This window comes from Oncorhynchus kisutch, linkage group LG7 (genome assembly GCF_002021735.2).
Source record: "Oncorhynchus kisutch isolate 150728-3 linkage group LG7, Okis_V2, whole genome shotgun sequence".
NCBI lineage: Eukaryota > Metazoa > Chordata > Actinopteri > Salmoniformes > Salmonidae > Oncorhynchus > Oncorhynchus kisutch.
This window is the reverse complement of record NC_034180.2, coordinates 13,743,412-13,762,664: the sequence shown is the minus strand read 5'-3', so window position 1 is coordinate 13,762,664 and position 19,253 is coordinate 13,743,412. Positions and strand designations below refer to the sequence as shown.

The 19,253-nt window shown below is 40.3% G+C and overlaps 1 protein-coding gene across 1 annotated transcript; it reads left to right on the top strand.

Moving 5' to 3' along the window:
- Positions 1-65: 65 nt before the first annotated feature.
- Positions 66-2,200, top strand: LOC109894013 (gamma-gliadin B-like). Its single transcript, XM_020487226.2, has 7 exons — positions 66-121; positions 443-685; positions 923-985; positions 1,298-1,423; positions 1,750-1,776; positions 1,902-1,985; positions 2,135-2,200. Exons 1-7 carry the CDS (start codon positions 116-118, stop codon positions 2,168-2,170), a joined length of 585 nt encoding a protein of 194 aa, XP_020342815.2. The 5' UTR covers positions 66-115; the 3' UTR covers positions 2,171-2,200.
- The last annotated feature ends 17,053 nt before the right edge of the window (positions 2,201-19,253 follow it).

The following is a 19,253-nucleotide window of genomic DNA, read 5'->3' as shown; positions in this document are numbered from 1 at the left end:
CTTTTAAAATGATGTTTAGTAAAATACAATGCAATGTAGAGTAATGTCCCATCCTTTACAGATCTTGCGATTCAAAGGACTGACCCTGACAGGTGTAGGCTTTGGGCAAACACAAATGCAGGTACTGAACCAATCCAATAGAACTCAATCGAGATAGAAATCATTAGCCATGATAATGCTAAAGACATACTGTAGAACAAAAAGATTGATATCATTAGCCACATTTGTAGACAGCATAATAGTTCAAAATGGTCTCCAGTAATGTATTTCAGGAGCAGCTTCCATTCCCACTACACCTTGAACTACACTAATTTTCAGCTTTGGCACATCAGCTGAATTGTTCATTCAATTGCTCATCACCACTTGAACAACTTCGGTCAGCAAAGCTTTGAAATGATGTTAGGTCAGAGACAGATTTTTTTACCCAACCTTGTTTGCTCAGGCGTCTCCGTTCATGCCCCAGTACGTGATCCAGCAGCAACCTGAACTGGGTCTCCCCCAGATGGTGAACTTTAACCCCCAGGTGGGAGGCCCTTTCGGCCCCCAGAAGATGTTCCCTACACAGGGGAACCAGCTGCCCCCCGTGCTGTACACCAATGCCCAACAGGAGCATCCTGGCGCCCCCCAGGACCCCAACAACCACAATTTCCAAATGAACCCCCAGCAACCTCAAAACCCTGCACAGGTAGATCAGTCAGTTAGTCTATGTATGTTTATACACAAATTCATTGAAATACCAATGTATTCGATGGATACCAATGACAAAAGGCTTCCCAGCTTTTACTAATGAATAGACATGTTTATTTCCTGAAGTCAGTTTGTCTATGTTTTTATACAAATTCTATGTAATTCAATGAAATACCATGTGTCAGGTAATTTCCAGTATTGATTGAAGTTGTATTTCTTTGATATTTTCCTGAAGGGGGTTCCCCAGTTTCCTCAGTACTACCCATCCTTTTCATATCCCCAGCAACCAAGAATGCAGGTACAGTGGAGTTTTACTCTTTCGATGTGATTTGATCCTCAATGTGCATCTGGTATTCACTGTAAGAAATGATATATACTCTTTATTCATATTAAAGGATCACTTTACCCCCCATTTTGTGTCGAATTGTGTTAATTAGTCCACTGTTGATATGGTCCCCACAAAGTGTGTATGTCAAGTTTTCAAGATAAAGCACTTAAAAAGCTAAATGTGTGATCATGATGCGTTTTGAATAACATGATGCAAAACATCTCATCATCACACTTTTTGATCGTTTACGACTCTTAACTTTCACAAGTGTATCTTCCCTAGGGCTACCCCTACTACACGTCTTATGGTTACCCCAACTACCCCCAGCCTAACCAGAACAACCAGGTGAACGGGCAGAACCAGCAGAACTCGGAGAAGACCCCTCAGAAACCACAGCTCCCACTACAGGTGAGGAGTGGTCATTACATCGGTGTGCTCTCCCTTCCCCTGATACTGGCCTGCTACACTAGATGCAGGACTTTTCTATAGTGTGAGACGCTCCAATTAATTTCAATGAATCTATGCATAAGCGGCACGGTTCCAGGAGAATACAAAAGTTGACTGTGGCAGTTTGAAGTGTGGTGAAATATTCTCAAAAGAAAGGAAATTAGAGACAAGAAACCGATAGTATGTCGTCATTTCATGATTTTGGTTTCATTTTAAACTAACAATCATTTTATAGGCCAGACAGAGTATCTTAATTATTATTATTTTCCCTTTCAAAATTGCAACAGGCTGCCCAACCTCAGGCACCAGGAAAAGTAAGTCATCTCTTACTACTGTGTTTGAATCATGTATGGACGGATAACATTAATGTGGCCTCTATGTGAGGGCTGCTGATGGAGACTGTGCTGTATGATATCCAACTGTATTTTTGTGTTGATAGACATGGCCTAAAAGATTCCAGACAGAGGCTGCCAACCCTCCACCAGATCACCGTGGAGACACAGTTGACCCTGGCATAGACGAGGTATGACCTCTACTTCTTATACTATGACTATAACAATACTAATATAATATATTATAGTATGTATACATTGTCTATATAGATTTTTAACATATGATATGAAACATATGTTGTTCTTGTTATCATGTCATCATGCTAAACATTTTTTACAGGGTCATCCCAACTTCTCATTCCTGTTTGAGCCATAGAATTGCATGTGGGGGCAAGGAAAATTGAGGTAGGGTAACATTAGTGCCATTTCCAGGTTTTTAATATGGGAAGGAGACATATTTTCAACTGAAAATCTGAAATGTATTCATATCAGTAATATACTTTACTTCCATTTAAGTGTTTCTTTTTTTGTTTAATTTTCAGGAATCGGCACATCAATATTTAAGATCTGTTTTCAGTTACATTTTCTATTGTCAAATAAATCCATTATCAAGCAAAATCCCAGTTGTCAATTGTACTTTGTATGCACACAAAAACAAGAGCTCTTAGTTTGCATGGTGGACGTTTTAATGAATGTTAGATAGCAATTGATTGAGAAGGTGTCCAATTACATCACAGAAGTAACCTCCACCAACACCTGCCATGTATTGTATAGATATAAAGAGGATCTAAAGAGGTCACACATAACTTGCCACTGGTGTGCTCTTAAGCCAAAAGGGGTCCCCTGAATAGACAGAAGTATCGTCCTGAAATGACCTCACTGCATACCCATACCAATGAGTAAAATCATATATTGTTAGCCTAAAACTAAGGCTTGTGTGGTCTCATGAGTTAAGAAATGGATTGGTATTTAGGAAAAATATTAGCAACTAAAAATCCATTGTTCATCTTTAAAGTTTAATGTACTCCAGGAAGATATGTAAATTTGTCATCTCAATCCAATCAACTAATCCAATCCAGATGCAAGCCTTGGGCTTCTTCTCCCTGTAAACAGGGAGAAGTGCTTGAATCCAAAGTGCTTGACAAGTCAGGATAGCCTCACCTTCCACATCTTGTATCCGCCATATCATTTCCCTTTCCCCTCCCAAGTCTCTGTCTCCTCAGCCTGCAGATATATCAGTCATAACATGGTTCAAGTAGGAAATATATTAGTGTACTGTAAGAATACAGATACAACACATCATATTAGGAAGAATATAGCAATGTTATTAGTAATTTCTTACCTTCATGAATGATGGGAGCTTTGGGTATAGGTTGAAAGATTAAAATAATGCATGTTTTAGATGGTATTGTGAGTGACATTTGATTGAAAAATAAGCAATATTGTTACTTTTGACAATATTTATTCATGACGACACTAAAGCTGAAAGGAAAAATTAAAATCTGAATAAGATACTTACAAGTGTTGTTATCCCATATTCAAATGAGATGTTTGTCTGCAGGGAAAATAACAGATAAACATTTAAACATTTGTAAATGTAATTATAAAAACGCTCACAAAATATTTTCTGTTAACATTGTGATATTTTGATCATGTTAAAACATAAATGTTTACATACTGTAGCTGAGGGGTTGTAGATGAGCTTCAGGTAAGGCTAGGAATTGAGACAAATAACAAACATTTTTGTTTATTAGTCTAATTTTAAAATCAACTTGTTCTCTGTTTGTTCAGCATTGTAAATATGTAAATATGTCTATGTCCTGGGAAATTTTCTTGTTACTTACAACCTCATGCTAATCGCATTAGCCTACGTTAGCACAACCATCCTGTGGACGGGACACCAATCCGAAAGAAGTTTTAAAGGTTCATAAGACACTTACCTGGAAACCAGATGATTATGGGTAACCAAACTATCAAAACTAGGGACACTGCTTTTGACTGCTTTTCAAGTTCTTTCAAGAAATTCACACTTAACCTAAATGTAGTGAATTTGATTTAAAATGTCTGTCCCAGACCTGCTGTTTTCAACTCTCTAGAGACAGCAGGAGCAGTAGAGATATGAAAAGCCAACTGAAATTTACTCCTGTGGTGCTGACTTGCTGCACCCTCGACAACTACTGTGATTATTATTATTTGACCATGCTGGTCATTTATGAACATTTGAATATCTTGGCCATGTTCTGTTATAATCTCCACCCGGCACAGCCTGAAGAGGACTGGCCACCCCTCATAGCCTGGTTCCTCTCTAGGTTTCTTCCTAGGTTTTGGCCTTTCTAGGGAGTTTTTCCTAGCCACCGTGTTTCTACACCTGCATTGCTTGCTGTTTTAGGCTGGGTTTCTTTACAGCACTTTGAGATATCAGCTGATGTAAGAAGGGCTATATAAATCAATTTGATTTGATTTGATATTTTCGTACCCCTAATTCTTGAGGTCGTTTACGTACATTCAGTAAAACATATTACAGCCACTTTAGTAGATTCCAGTTTTCGCATCTGTTATATACAGTACAATGGCATACTTCCTGTTATTTTGCCTACAATAACTTCAGAGTAATAGAATTAAGCTAAAATAGAAAGTGACACCAGGCTTGTCCATACCATTGGTGGGGGTGTTCCTCTTCCTCTCTGATAGTAAAGAAAATACAGTATTTTTTTTACAGAATTCAATCATGGAGTACTGCAGCTATCAAAATACTAAAATAAATCATTTTTTGTGTGAATTCCTTACCTTTGACAGCAGGAAAATGTTCTCACCCTACAAGGGAAAACATGTTTGCCACATGAACAGATATAGAAGACATAGACTATTAGACTGTGACTTAACACATTGATATCATGATAACAATGCAATAGCCTGATTTTATTTTAGATCAATTCAGGTAAATTCATTATTTACCTCTTTCAGGGGCAGACCGCTAGCATTCTGGGAAGGAAAAAAAGCATTTTGTTTCAATATGAGTTTCAGCAATATTGGTTTTAATGTAAATACATTTAGTTTTCGATAGTAAAAACATAATCTTACCTGTAAAGTCACATCGACAGCCTGTAAAAGAATCATAACATGAAAACTAATATTATTTCTAATTTCTCAGACATTTCTAAATTAATAAACAAGGAATAACTAATTAACATAATATGTAATTACATGTAGTTATATGTAATTATCCATGTCTGTATTCTCAAAGCAATGTTCTTCATGACATACACTAATTACCAATGACCAAAGAACTGTACCTGAAAAAAGGGGCTGAATTCTCTGTTGCCCTTAAACATTAAAAAAAAATTGACGTTAGTACATATTGCCTACATTAAACTTTATGCCGGGTAATGACATAACCAGGATCTTTTAACAACCTACCACCATCTCAGGTTGCAATGGTCTTCCTACAAAGAAGGTGTCATCAAATGGAGGCTGTCCACCTGCTCCAGATGGAACAGCTGAGTGGCGAAGGGGGTTCCTGTCAGGCTGGGGAGATACAGAGACACCAGACCCTTCATTATCAAAGCTAATTAGTTCTGTAGTCTCCTAGCCCGTGTCCCATAACTCTTAATGAAGAAAGACAGAGAGGGATAAGTTGGCTAAAACACTAACAAACTGGACCACCAGGCCAGTACTTTCCAATATGGTCTGACATAAAAGTAAATATTTTCTTACCCTTGCATCAAGGTTTCTCATGTTGGGTCTCCATCCTCCTGGGCGCCCTGCAGGTCTACCCTATCGGCCCTCTGGTCCGCGAGGGAGGCGCTGGCCAGGGTGCAGTCCAGGTCCATTGGGAGGATACCCAAAGTCAGATCCCTGTAGAGAGAGAGAAACATCAAAGTCTAGTTCTACAATCAGGTAAGCATCTTAAGTGGGATTGGTGATTGTATTCATAGCAGGTTGAATGGAGGTTGCCATTACACCGGCAGGGGATGATGATCCTCTGTCTCCTCTCATGGTTCCCTGGTTCCACCATGGACCTTCATCCTCTCCCTTGACCAGCAGCGAGCATCATATTTTAGATTTTCAATTGATCCCTGACAGGTTTCATATTTGTATCCTTTATTTATTCAGGAGATCATATTGAGAGTATATATTTCTTTTCCAAATTGAGACCTGAGTATATCACGGCAATAAAAATATCACAAAAACAACATATGACAAGTAAAAACATCCTAAAAAGCAATACATTACAGCAATAAGAAAAAAACATTTTAAAATATATTTGAAAATAACCAGACTCTACATGCCCTTTTATAACCCCGATCAGGGTAGTCAGGGGGTCCTCCAGACTCGGGTGTCCCCCCGTTCAATCCTCCAGATTGGGGGGTCTCCCCTTTAGGCCCTCCCATTAGTCGCCGAGTGTCCCCACTTCCTGGGCCTGTTTGGGTACCAAGGGGGCATTTGATCCTCGTTGGGCTGCACAAAATACAATTTGTCATGTAAAAAGTACTATATCATGACTATTAGTGGATACAATGAATTCATAGTTTGGGAATATCACATTTGTTAATCAAATTAGGCCATCATACCCGTCCTGGGCTGTCAGTTTGACGCATATTCCATCCTTGCCACATAGGTCCTCCCCCGATTGTTCTAGAGTTCTCTCCTCCTCCATATATATACATCTGTTGGTCACAGATCCAGCGCATTCGGAAAGTATTCAGACCCCTTGACTTTTCCACATTTAGTTACATTACAGCTTAAAAAAAAGGATTAAATCGTTTTCCCCCCTCATCAATCTACACACAATATCCCATAATGACAAAACAAAAACAGGTTTTTAGACATTTTGGCAAATGTTTAAAAATAAAAATCACATTTACATAAGTATTCAGACCCTTTATCCAGTACTTTATTGAAGCACCTTTGTCAGCGATTACAGCCTTTAGTCTTCTTGGATATAATGCTACAAGGGCGGCAGCGTAGCCTAGTGGTTAGAGAGTTGGACGAGTAACTGAAAGGTTGCAAGAGCGAATCCCTGAGCTGACAAGGTTAAATCTGTCGTTTTCACCCACTGTTCACCCACTGTTCCTAGGATGTTATTGAAAATAAGAGTTTGTTCTTAACTGACATGCCTAGCTAAATAAAGGTACAATTAAAATAAATTAACAACCTTGGCACACCTGTATTTGTGGAGCTTCTCCCATTCTTCTCTACAGATCCTCTCAAGCTCTGTCAGGTTGGATGGGCAGCGTCGCTGCACAGCTATTTTCAGATCTCTCCAGAGATGTTCGATCGGATTCAGAGTCAAGGACATTCAGAGACTTGTCCCAAAGCAAATCCTGTGTTGTCTTCGCTGTGTGCTTAGGGTCGTTGTCCTGTTGGAAGGTGAACCTTCACCCCATTCTGAGGTCCTGAGGATCTCTCTGTAATTTGCTCCGTTCATCTTTCCCTTGATCCTAACTAGTCTCCCAGTCTCTGCTGCTGAAAAACATCTGCCACCACCATGCTGCCACCACCATGCTTCACCGGAGGGATGGTGCCTGGTTTCCTTCAGACGTGACACTTGGCATTCAGGCCAAAGTTCAATCTTGGATTCGCCAGACCAGATAATCTTGTTTCTCATGCCTTTAGAGTCCTTTAGATGCCTTTTGGCAAACTCCATGTGGGCTGTGTGCCTTTTACTGAAGAGTGGCATCCATCTGGCCTCTCTACCATAAAGGCCTGATTGGTGGAATGCTGCAGAGATGGTTTTCCTTATGGAAGTTTCTCCCATCTCCACAGAGGAACTCTAGAGCTCTATCAGAGTGACCATCGGGATCTTGGTCATCTTCCTTCTCTCCCGATTGCTCAGTTTGACCGGCCAGCCAGCTCTAGGAAAAATATTGGGGGTTCCAAACTTCTTCCACTTAAGAATGACGGAGGCCACTGTGTTCTTGGGGGCCTTCAATCCTGCAGACATTTTTTGGTACCCTTACTCGGAGTTCTACAGACAATTCATTCGACCTCATGGCTTGGTTTTTGCTCTGACATGCACTGTCAATGTGGAACCTTATATAGACAGGTGTGTGCCTTTCCAAATCATGTCAAATCAATTTAATTTTCCAAAGGTGGACTCCAATCAAGTTGAAGAAACATCTCAAGGATGATCAATGGAAACAGGATGTACCTGAGCTCAATTTTGAGTCTAATAGCAAAGAATCAGAATACTTATGTAAGTAAGGTATTTCTGTTATTGACTTTTAATATATTTGAAAAAATGTCTAGAAACCTTTTTCCACTTCATCATTATGGGGCATTGCGTGTAGATTGATGAGGAAAAAATGCATTTAGTCAATTTTAGAACAAGGCTGTAATGTAACAAAATGTGGAAAAAGGGAAGGGGTCTGAATACTTTCCGAATGCAATGTACAATATACAAAGGTAGGGGCATGGATCAGAAAACCAATCTGGTGTGACCACCATTTGTCTCATGCAGCACAACACATCTCCATTTCCTAGTTACACATGGTCTGCGGTTGGGTGTACTGCCAAAGTCTTTAAAACAAAGTTGGAGGTGGCTTATGCTAGAGAAATGAACATGAATATTCAACAGCTCTGGTGGACATTTCTGCAGTCAGAATGCTAATTGCACGCTCCCTCAAAACATGAGACATCTGTGACCTTCTATTGTCCCCAGCACAAGCTGCACCTGTGTAATTTTGTATTTATTATTTATTTAACCTTTATTTAACCAGGCAAGCTAGTTGAGAACAAGTTCTCATTTGCAACTGCGACCTGGCCAAGATAAAGCATAGCAGTACGACACATACAACAACACAGAGTTACATATGGAATGTACAAAACATACAGTCAATAATACAGTAGGGAAAAAAATGGGAATTTTGGGAAAAATGGGAATCTCCAGCTTCAGTGATTTTTGCAGTTTGTTCCAGTCAGTGGCAGCAGAGAACTGGAAGGAAAGGCGACCAAAGGAGGAATTGGCTTTGGGGGTGACCAGAGAGATTTACCTGCTGGAGCGTGTGCTACGAGTGGGTGCTGCTATGGTGACCAGCAAGCTGAGATAGGGTGGGGCTTTACCTAGCAGAGACTTGTAGATAACCTGTAGCCAGTGGGTTTGGTGACAAGTATGACGCGAGGGCCAGCCAACGAGAGCGTACAGGTCGCAGTGGTGGGTAGTATATGGGGCTTTGGTGATTTGGTGGTACTGTGATAGACTACATCCAGTTTGCTGAGTAGAGTGTTAGAGGCTATTTTATAGATGGCATCGCCGAAGTCAAGGGTCGGTAGGATGGTCAGTTTTACGAGGGTATGTTTGGCAGCATGAGTGAAGGAAGCTTTGTTGCGAAATAGGAAGCCGATTCTAGATTTAATTTTTGATTGGAGATGCTTAATGTGAGTCTGGAAGGAGAGTTTACAGTTTAGCCAGACATCTAGGTATTTGTAATTATCCAAGTATTTTAAGTCAGAGCCTTCCAGAGTAGGGATGCTGGATGGGCGGGCAGGTGCGGGCAATGATCGGTTGAATAGCATGCATTTAGTTTTATTTGCGTTTAAGAGCAGTTGGAGGCCACGGAAGGAGAGTTGTATGGCATTAAAGCTCGTCTGGAGGTTAGTTTACACAGTGTCCAAAGAAGGGCCAGAAGTATACAGAATGGTGTCGTCTGCGTAGAGGTGGATTAGAGAATCACCAGCAGCAAGAACCTCTACATCACCAGAGGAACAGAGGAGTAGGATAAGGGTACGGCTAAAGGCTAACAGAACTGGACACCTAGTACGTTCAGAACAGAGAGTAAAAGGAGCAGATTTCTGGGCACGGTAGAATATATTCAAGGCATAATGTACAGACAAAGGTATAGTAGGATGTGAATACAGTGGGGGTAAACCTGTGCATATAGTGATAATGAAAGAGATATTGTCTCTAGAAATAGCATTTAAACCAGGTGATGTTACTTTGTGCGTGGGGGGTGGAACTAAATTGTTAGCCGAGGCGTTTTGAGCAGTGCTAGGCTCTACAGTGAAATAAAACAATAGTTACAAACCAGAACAGCAATTGACACAGCATGGGGACGTTAGGGAAAGGCAAGCGTAGCCGGGAGATCATACAAGTCCAGTGTGTGGCTTCAGGCAGCTTGCGGCACGACTAACACGGCTAGTAGGCTAACAGAAAGGCCTTAGTGGGATGACGCGACAGAGGGAAGTCTGTTGTGGCCCCCTTGTGAAGTTACATCAGTGGACGGATCAGCAGGGCCCCGTGTGGTAAACCTGGTCAATTGGCCAGATATGTATAGTGGCCGAAGAAATATGTCCGAAGAGCCTCTTAAGCCAGCAGTCCAATGTGCTTTAGATAGCTAGCAGGCCGCAGATTAGCGGCTGTGCGTTCAGGGGTCGTTAGCTGCTATAATTCCAGGTGGAAAAAAAAAATATATATATATATATATATAATAGGTTCAGCGCTTGCGGTAAGAATCCGGAGATATCGAGAAGAGTAAGTCCGATAAACTCTGGTTTGAGTCGCGCTGTACAGAATGGCGAGAGTTGTCCGGGATAAAGGTAGCTGATGACCGCTAGCAAAGGATAGCTGACTGCGAGCTAGTGGCTTCGGAATTTATTTGATGGGTCTCGTAAGCCAACAGTCCGTTGTGCTCTAGACAGCTAGCATTCAGGGGACGTTAGTAATGATCACACTATTTAATCAGCTTTTTGATATGCCACACCTGTCAGGTGGATGGATTATCTTGGCAAAAGAGAAATGCCCACTAACAGGGAGGTAAACAAATTTGTACACAAAATTTGAGAGAAATAAGCTTTTAGTGCATATGGAAGATATATTGGATGTTTTATTTCAGCTCATGAATCATGGGACCAACATTTTAGGTTAAAAATTGTGTTCAGTGTATAATAGTGTACTTCTCTTACAAATACAGATGCCTTTGAAACGTGTGAACTCATGAAGATGATCTGAAATGAAAGTTTTTGCTTGGGAGAACATATAATTGAAAGAAAGAATAACAGTTGGAAATTTGTCGTGGCAAGGTGCGGATTGTGTTGCGTATTATAATTTTTAAGCTGGTGACTCAGTTTAACTTGTAATCATAATTCTAGTTAATTCTATAAGTACTTCCCATGACAATTTGGCAACATTCAAAGTTCGGGAGCGAAGTGGGTGCTTGCTTGCAAAACACTGGTACTGTATGTGTTTACAAAATAGTTCATATCCATTTATATCACACATTCAACAATTATTTCAGCAATTAGCTGGATGCAGACTAAGCCGTTATAAATTCTTAGAAATGTTCAGAACTGTTTAAAATGCTTAAATATATTATTATACATTTTTAAAAATGCTTATGTATTGTATACTTATAATACTTATAATATATCAATAATTATATACTATTTACTAATAATGTGCACTATTTATAAAAGGTTTGTTCATGAAAAGGATTGTGAAGTGTTACCACACTGTGGTGTTCTTTTATCATACGTTTTATATCTGACTTATCTATGAAGTTATAATCTCTTACTATTACCCACACCTATTCTTCAACAGAGACATTAAACATTTCACAATATTAAGGATCGGTCAATTTTTTTCAATTTTCGCCTAAAATGGCAGACCCAAATATAACACATTAGATCTGGTAAAAGATAATACAAAGAAAAAAAAAAATCATTATTTTTTTCATCATCATTGAAAGGCAAGAGAAAGGCCAAAATATAATATTCCAGGTTAGGTTCAATTTCAATTTTTGCCACTAGATGGCAGCAGCAATTTACAGATCAATAAATCAAGAGATGTCTGGTTCCACAGATTGTATTGCATTGGAATACGAAAATATCTGAATTCTTTCAATATGATGGACTTAAGTTCACACTTTGAATGTTGATTCCTTCATACTGTAATATCATTCATCCTCTGATTTTGTTTGTGTCTGCAGGTGTCTGAGGAACATGATCAAGAGGAGCGTTCAACTAGTGATGAGGTGCAGTAATATTTAGTACTATCTATTAGGTATTCTAACTATTAGAGTACCATAATAAGGGCTACTATTTGAATATGATTACTAGTATGTTTGAGTTCAGAACAAGTCATATCTCTCTCTCTCTCTCTTCCTCTCTCTCTCAATGTTCCGGGGTTATGGGCGTGGCTTGGGAGGGTTTTACCCCAATCAGCAGCCTCAGCACCCGTCATACTTCCCTTATGCACTGCCTTCTCAAGGTAACTCTGCCCTGATGGCCCTCCTGCCCTTCCTATTGGCCAGCCTCGCAGCCACTCCTGCCGCAACTCCTGCTGCAGCTCCAGCACCAGCAGCAGGTGGAAAATGAGATGGGCGTCGACAGAGGAAGGAGAGAATCCTCTGACTCCCATGTCTCCACCTTCTGAATTTATAATCAATTCCAGAGTATTTGGTGTTTCCAAAGATTCACATCCAGTTCTTCTTGGACTGCAGATAACAAAATACACTCCATGGCCAAAGTATGTGGAAACTTGCTTGTCACACATCACATTCCATAATCATGGCCATTAATATGGTTGGTCCCCCCTTTGCTGCTATAACAGCCTCTACTCTTCTGGGAAGGCTTTCCACTAGGTGTTGGAACATTGCTGCGGGACTGGTTTTCATTCAGCCACAAGATCTTTAGTGAGGTTGGAAGCACAGAATAGTCTGGTACGTTATTGTATGCTGTAAAGCTAATATTTCCCTTCACTGGAACTAAGGGGCCTAGCCCGTACCGTGAAAAACAGCCGTAGACCATTATTTATACTCCACCAAACTTTACAGTTGGCACTATGCATTCGGGCAGGTAGTGTTCTCCTGGCATCCGCCAAACCCAGATGCTAGATTCACCATTCAAGAGAATGTGTTTACATGGAAATACATTTCATGAAGGTTCAGACGAACATTTATTGTGCTGTAATTGCTTCCAGAGGCATTTTGGAACTTGATAGTGAGTGATGCAACAGAGGACAGATGATTTTTATGTGCTACACGCTTCAGCACTCTGCGGCCCCATTGTGTGAGCTTGTGGCCGACCACTTTGCAACTGAGCCGTTGTTGCTCCCGGATGTATCCACTTCACAATAACAGCACTTACAGTTGCCCAGCTCTAGAAGGGCAGACATTTGACTAACTGACTTGTTGGAAAAGTGGCATCCCATGACGGTGCCACGTTTAAAGTCATTTAGCTCTTCAGTACGGGCCAATCTACTGCCAATGTGTGTCTTGGTAGATTGCATGGCTGTGTGCTTGATTTTATACACCTGTCTGCAACGGGTGTGTCTGAAACAGCCGAATTCACTCATTTGAAGGGGTGTCCACATACTTTTGTATGTTCTTGTCTATTTGGTGGCTAATAACTTGGCCATTTTGTAAGACACTTTGAAAATGGGTTGCAACATAAAACATTTGTGAACCTCTACTCTATAACTTCCGTATGAAGTCAGTGTCAATACTTAATAGTGGCCTAGTATACAATTGTCCTGCTTAATTGTTTGAACTATTTCATTTTTCTATCGTCCCTGGTGCAAATTCAATCAATATCTGACGTTCTACAGTAAATTCCTCAAGTATTGCAATTTCATATAAAAGCTCACTCAACTGTCTTGCAATGATAAAAGAAAATCAAACTAGTTTGCATGCTTTCTGACAGTTGCATTGATCATTAGGACCACTTTGTAAGGGAGACCCTTATTTGCCGGTCTGTGACCCACTGACAATACCCGGTCAGAGGTAATAAGGCAAACTCACAGAGGGTTACATACAGAGAATGTTATTGCCATAAATGTAGATGTGTATTAAATATTGTTTTGTAATAAACTGCAGATGGGAAACAATGATACACTAGGCCTATACTGACATTTTCAGTTAGCACCTTTGATTAAGTGGCAAGAAGCTCATTTGTTTGCCTATTTTGCAATGCCTGACATTACATGGAACACCCAGACAATATATAACATCCTTCATTGCAACACATGTAGGCTTCATTAGGGCTTTGTGATTGGCTGAGAAACACTGTATATTGTCTCTGTATTGATGAGTGTGCTAGCACATACAGAGGCACTGAGAAGGCTTTTAACCCTGAGATACGTTAAGGTATGGTCATTCAAACAATTCTAACACTTTGTTCAGAGTGAAGTCATTCTTATACGCTCATTCACTGTGTAGTAGATTATACATGTACAATAATCTGTAACTTGTTGGGAATAGATGGAGATGGAATTGTTGGGACTAGATGGAATAAAGTGATAAAGTTGATGATTATACTGTACTCTAATTTAGATGAAGACTTTCAACATGAAGATTGTTGTTCTACTTGGATTTGTGATGCTTCTTTCTATTGCTTTGGTAAACCATGCATATAGTATGTACATGAAATCCTGGTGCAAATCTTAAAGTTAGTATATTACATCGATAAGTACATACATTCATTGTCTTATTGTTTGCTTTTGAAGGCTGAGTATGAGCATGGCCAACAGCATATCATTGAGAAGCGCTCTTCAAGTGAGGAGGTGAGTAGTATAAATGATACATATTTTTTAAAGGAGTATTTTTTCTTTATTGGGGGATTGAGACATTGAGAGAAAGACAGAAAGGCTAAGTTTGTGCCAGAAGGGTGTGAGCTGCATTCAAACTGAAGCTGACACGTTATACAATGCCTTCAAAAGATATTCACACCCCTTGACTTTTCAACATTTTGTTATGTTACAAGATGCGATTAAAGTGTATTAAATGTATTTTTTTCTACCCAAAATACCCAAAACGATCTACCCAAAATACTCTGTAATGGAAGAAAAAGTCTAAAATTTCTAAAGAAAATCTGAAAAATAAAACACTAATATATCTTGATTCCATAAGTATCCAACCCCTGAATCAGTACAAGAATCATCTTTGGCAACGATTACAACTGTTATTCTTCTGTGTAAGTCTCTAAGAGATTTTCACACCTGGATTGTACAATATTTGTACATGATCATTGCTAGACAGCCAGTTTCATGCCTTGCCATAGATTTTCAAGCTGATTTATGTCAAAACTGAAACTAGGCCACTCTGGAATATTCAATGTAGTCCTGGTAAGCAACTCCAGTGTATTTTTGGCTTGTGTTTTAGGTTATTGTCCTGCTGAAATGGGAACTTGTCACCCGGTGTCTGTTGGAAAGCAGATTGAACCAGGTTTTCCTTTTGGATTTTGCCTGTGCTTAGCTCTATTCTATTTTTTTATCCTAAAAAACTCCCTAGTCGTTGTAGATGAAAATACACATAACATGATGCAGCCACCACTATGCTTGAAAATATGAAGAGTGGTACGTAGTGATTTGTTGTGTTGGATTTGCCCCGAACATAACGCTTTCTATTCAGGGAATTTCAATTCTGTACAGGCTTCCTTCTTTTCAGTCTGTCATTTAAGTTAGTATTGTGGAGTAACTACAATGTTACTGATCCATCCTCAGTTTTCTCCTATCACAGCCATTAAACTCTGTAACTTTGTCATAAAAGTCATAGTCATACAAAGTAAATCATGTTAAACACTATTATTGCAAACTGAGTGAGTCCATGCAAACTCATGATGTGACTTTTTAAGCACATTTTTACTCCTGAACTTATTTGGGCTTCCATAACAAAAGTAATGAAAACTTAAATGTATCTACAAACATAATTCCACTTTGACATTATGGGGTTTTGTGTGTAGGCCAGTGACAAAAAAATATATATTTTAAATTCAGGCTGTAAAAAAGGGGTTTGGGGGTTTTTACTTTTTAAAACTTTTTAATTACCGTTTATATTTTTGGTTTTTCCCTCACTCAACTTTTTTTCATTCAACTTTTTCCCTTCCCTTCATCAGGACCTCCAACAGCCGAAGCTAAGGTGTAACATTAACATGATGCCTTCTAATTGCAGTCGCTGTACTCATAATATACAGGAGAACGATCGCCTTACGGCGAGGATAGCTGTGCTGCAGGCCCAGCTTCAGACGCAATCGTTAGGCAAGGGTAATTTCAGTGTAGGAAAGGATGAAACAGCGTCTGTGCCACCAGTAAGTACAGATAGTATAGTTAGTATAAATCCCCTCGCACGGTCCCCGCAGCCGGACAACTTTCTCATTGTTTCTGGAGGGAAATGCTGTAGGAATGCTCAACCGGTGTTGCTCATTCAGCCCGACAGAAACTTTCAACCGGTTTTCCCCATTAAAGCAGCGAGTCGGAGTCTGAGGCCGAGCCTTCTCTTGTCTCTACTCCTCCCGTTACGGGGGCTGAGACGCCGAAGCTTCCCACCATTAGCTCTGACAAATTGAAAACCCTAGTCATTGGCGACTCCATTACCCCCAGAATTAGACTTAAAACAAATCATCCAGCGATCATACACTGTTTACCAGGGGGCAGGGCTACCAACGTTAAGGCTAATCTGAAGATGGTTCTGGCTAAAGCTAAAACTGGCGAGTGTAGAGAGTATAGAGATATTGTTATCCACGTCAGCACCAATGATGTTAGGATGAAACAGAGGTCACCAAGTGCAATATAGCTTCAGCGTGTAAATCAGCTAGAAAGATGGGGCGGAATCGAGTAATTGTCTCTGGCCCCCTCCCAGTTAGGGGGAGCGATGAGCTCTACAGCAGAGTCTCACAACTCAATCGCTGGTTGAAAACTGTTTTCTGCCCCTCCCAAAAGATACTGTGGGACTCACCCACAAACAGGACCAAGCCTGGCCTGCTGAGGAGTGACGGACTCTGTCCTATCTGGAGGGGTGCTCTCATCTTATCTACCAACATAGACTGAGCTCTAACTCCTCTAGCTCCACAATGAAATAGGGTGCAGGCCAGGCAGCAGGCTGTTAGCCAGCCTACCAGCTTAGTGGAGTCTGCCACTAGCACAGTCAGTGTAGTCAGCTCAGCTATCCCCATTGAGACTGTGTCTGTGCCTCGACCTGGGTTAGGCAAAACTAAACATGGCGGTGTTCGCCTTTGCAATCTCACTAGGATAAAGACCTCCTCCATTCCTGTCATTATTGAAAGAGATCGTGATACCTCACATCTCAAAATAGGGCTACTTAATGTTAGATCCCTTACTTCAAAGGCAATTATAGTCAATGAACTAATCACTGATCATAATCTTGATGTGATTGGCCTGACTGAAACATGGCTTAATTAAGCCTGATGAATTTACTGTGTTAAATGAGGCCTCACCTTCTGGTTACACTAGTGACCATATCCCCCGTGCATCCCGCCAATGCGGAGGTGTTGCTAACATTTCTGATAGCAAGTTTAAATTTAAAAAAAGAAGAAAAAAAAGACGTTTTCGTCTTTTGAGCTTCTAGTCATGAAATCTATGCAGCCTACTCAATCACTTTTTATAGCTACTGTTTACAGGCCTCCTGGGCCATATACAGCGTTCCTCATTGAGTTCCCTCAATTCCTATCGGACCTTGTAGTCATAGCAGATAATATTCAAATCTTTGGTGACTTTAATATTCACATGGAAAAGTCCACAGACCCACTCCAAAAGGCTTTCTGAGCCATCATCGACTCAGTTTCTTTGTACCTACTCACTGTCACAGTCATACTCTGGACCTAGTTTTGTCCTATGGAATAAATGTTGTGGATCTTAATGTTTTTCCTCATAATCCTGGACTATCGGACCACCATTTTATTACGTTTGCTATTAAAACAAATAATCTGCTCAGACCCCAACCAAGGAGCATCAAAAGTCGTGCTATAAATTCAGACAACACAAAGATTCCTTGATGCCCTTCCAGACTCCCTCTGCCTACCCAAGGACGTCAGAGGACAAACATCAGTTAACCAACTAACTGAGGAACTGAATTTAACCTTGCGTAATACCCTAGGAGCAGTTGCACCCCTAAAAACGAAAAACATTTATCATAAGAAACTAGCTCCCTGGTATACAGAAAATACCCTAGCTCTGAAGCAAGCTTCCAGAAAGTTGGAACGGAAATGGCGCCACACCAAACTGGAAGTCTTCCGACTAGCTTGGAAAGACAGTACCGTGCAGTATCGAAGAACCCTTACTGCTGCTCGATCATCCTATATTTCCAACTTAATTGAGGAAAATAAGAACAATCCAACATTTATTTTTGATACTGTGGCAAAGCTAACTAAAAGCAGCGTTCCCCAAGTGAGGATGGCTTTCACTTCAGCAGTAATAAATGAATTAACTTCTTTGAGGAAAAGATCATGATTATTAGAAAGCTAATTACGGACTCCTCTTTAAATCTGCGTATTCCTTCAAAGCTCAGTTGTCCTGATTCTGCACAACTCTGCCAGGACCTAGGATCAAGAGAGACACTCAAGTGTTTTAGTACTATATCTCTTGACACAATGCTGAAAATAATCATGGCCTCCAAATCTTCAAGCTGCATACTGGACCCTATTCCAACTAAACTACTGAAAGAGCTGCTTCCTGTGCTTGGCCCTCCTATGTTGAACATAATAAATGGCTCTCTATCCACCGGATGTGTACCAAACTCACTAAAAGTGGCAGTAATAAAGCCTCTCTTGAAAAAGCCAAACCTTGACCCAGAAAATATAAAAAACTATCGGGTTATATCGAATGTTCCATTCCTCTCAATTTTTTTTAGAAAAGGCTTGCTCAGCAACTCATTGCCTTCCTTAAGACAAACAATATATACGAAATGCTTCAGTCTGGTTTTAGACCCCATCTTAGCACTGAGACTGCACTTGTGAAGGTGGTAAACAACCTTTTAATGGGATCAGACCTTCTAATGGCACAGAGGCTCTGCATCTGTCCTCGTGCTCCTAGACCTTAGTGCTGCTTTGATACCATCGATCACCACATTCTTTTGGAGAGATTGGAAACCCAAATTGGTCTACACGGACAAGTTCTGGCCTGGGTAAGATCTTATCTGTCGGAAAGATATCAGTTTGTCTCTGTGAATGGCTTGGCTTCTGACAAATCAACTGTAAATTTCGGTGTTCCTCAAGGTTCTGTTTTAGGACCACTATTGTTTTCACTATATATTTTCGCTATATATTTTACCTCATGGGGATGTCATACGATGCTATGCAGATGACACACAGCTGTACATTTCAATGAAACATGGTGAAGCCCCAAAATTGCCCTTGCTAGAAGCCTGTGTTTCAGACATAAGGAAGTGGATGGCTGCAAACTTTCTACTTTTAAACTCGGACAAAACAGAGATGCTTGTTATAGGTCCCAAGATCTTCTGTTGAATCTGACAATTAATCTTAATGGTTGTACAGTCGTCTCAAATAAAACTGTGAAGGACCTCGACGTTACTCTGGACCCTGATCTCTCTTTTGACGAACATATCAAGACTGTTTTAAGGACAGCTTTTTTCCATCTACGGAACAAAAATGATGCAGAAAAATGTATCCATGATTTTGTTACTTCTAGGTTAGACTACTGCAATGCTCTACTTTCCAGCTACACGGATAAAGCACTAAATAAACTTCAGTTAGTGATAAATACGGCTGCTAGA

Coding starts and splice junctions, on each gene's coding strand:
- LOC109894013 (XM_020487226.2), top strand. Junction 1,424..1,749: donor AACCACAGCTCCCACTACAG/GTGAGGAGTGGT, acceptor AAATTGCAACAG/GCTGCCCAACCTCAGGCACC. Junction 1,986..2,134: donor TTGACCCTGGCATAGACGAG/GTATGACCTCTA, acceptor CATTTTTTACAG/GGTCATCCCAACTTCTCATT.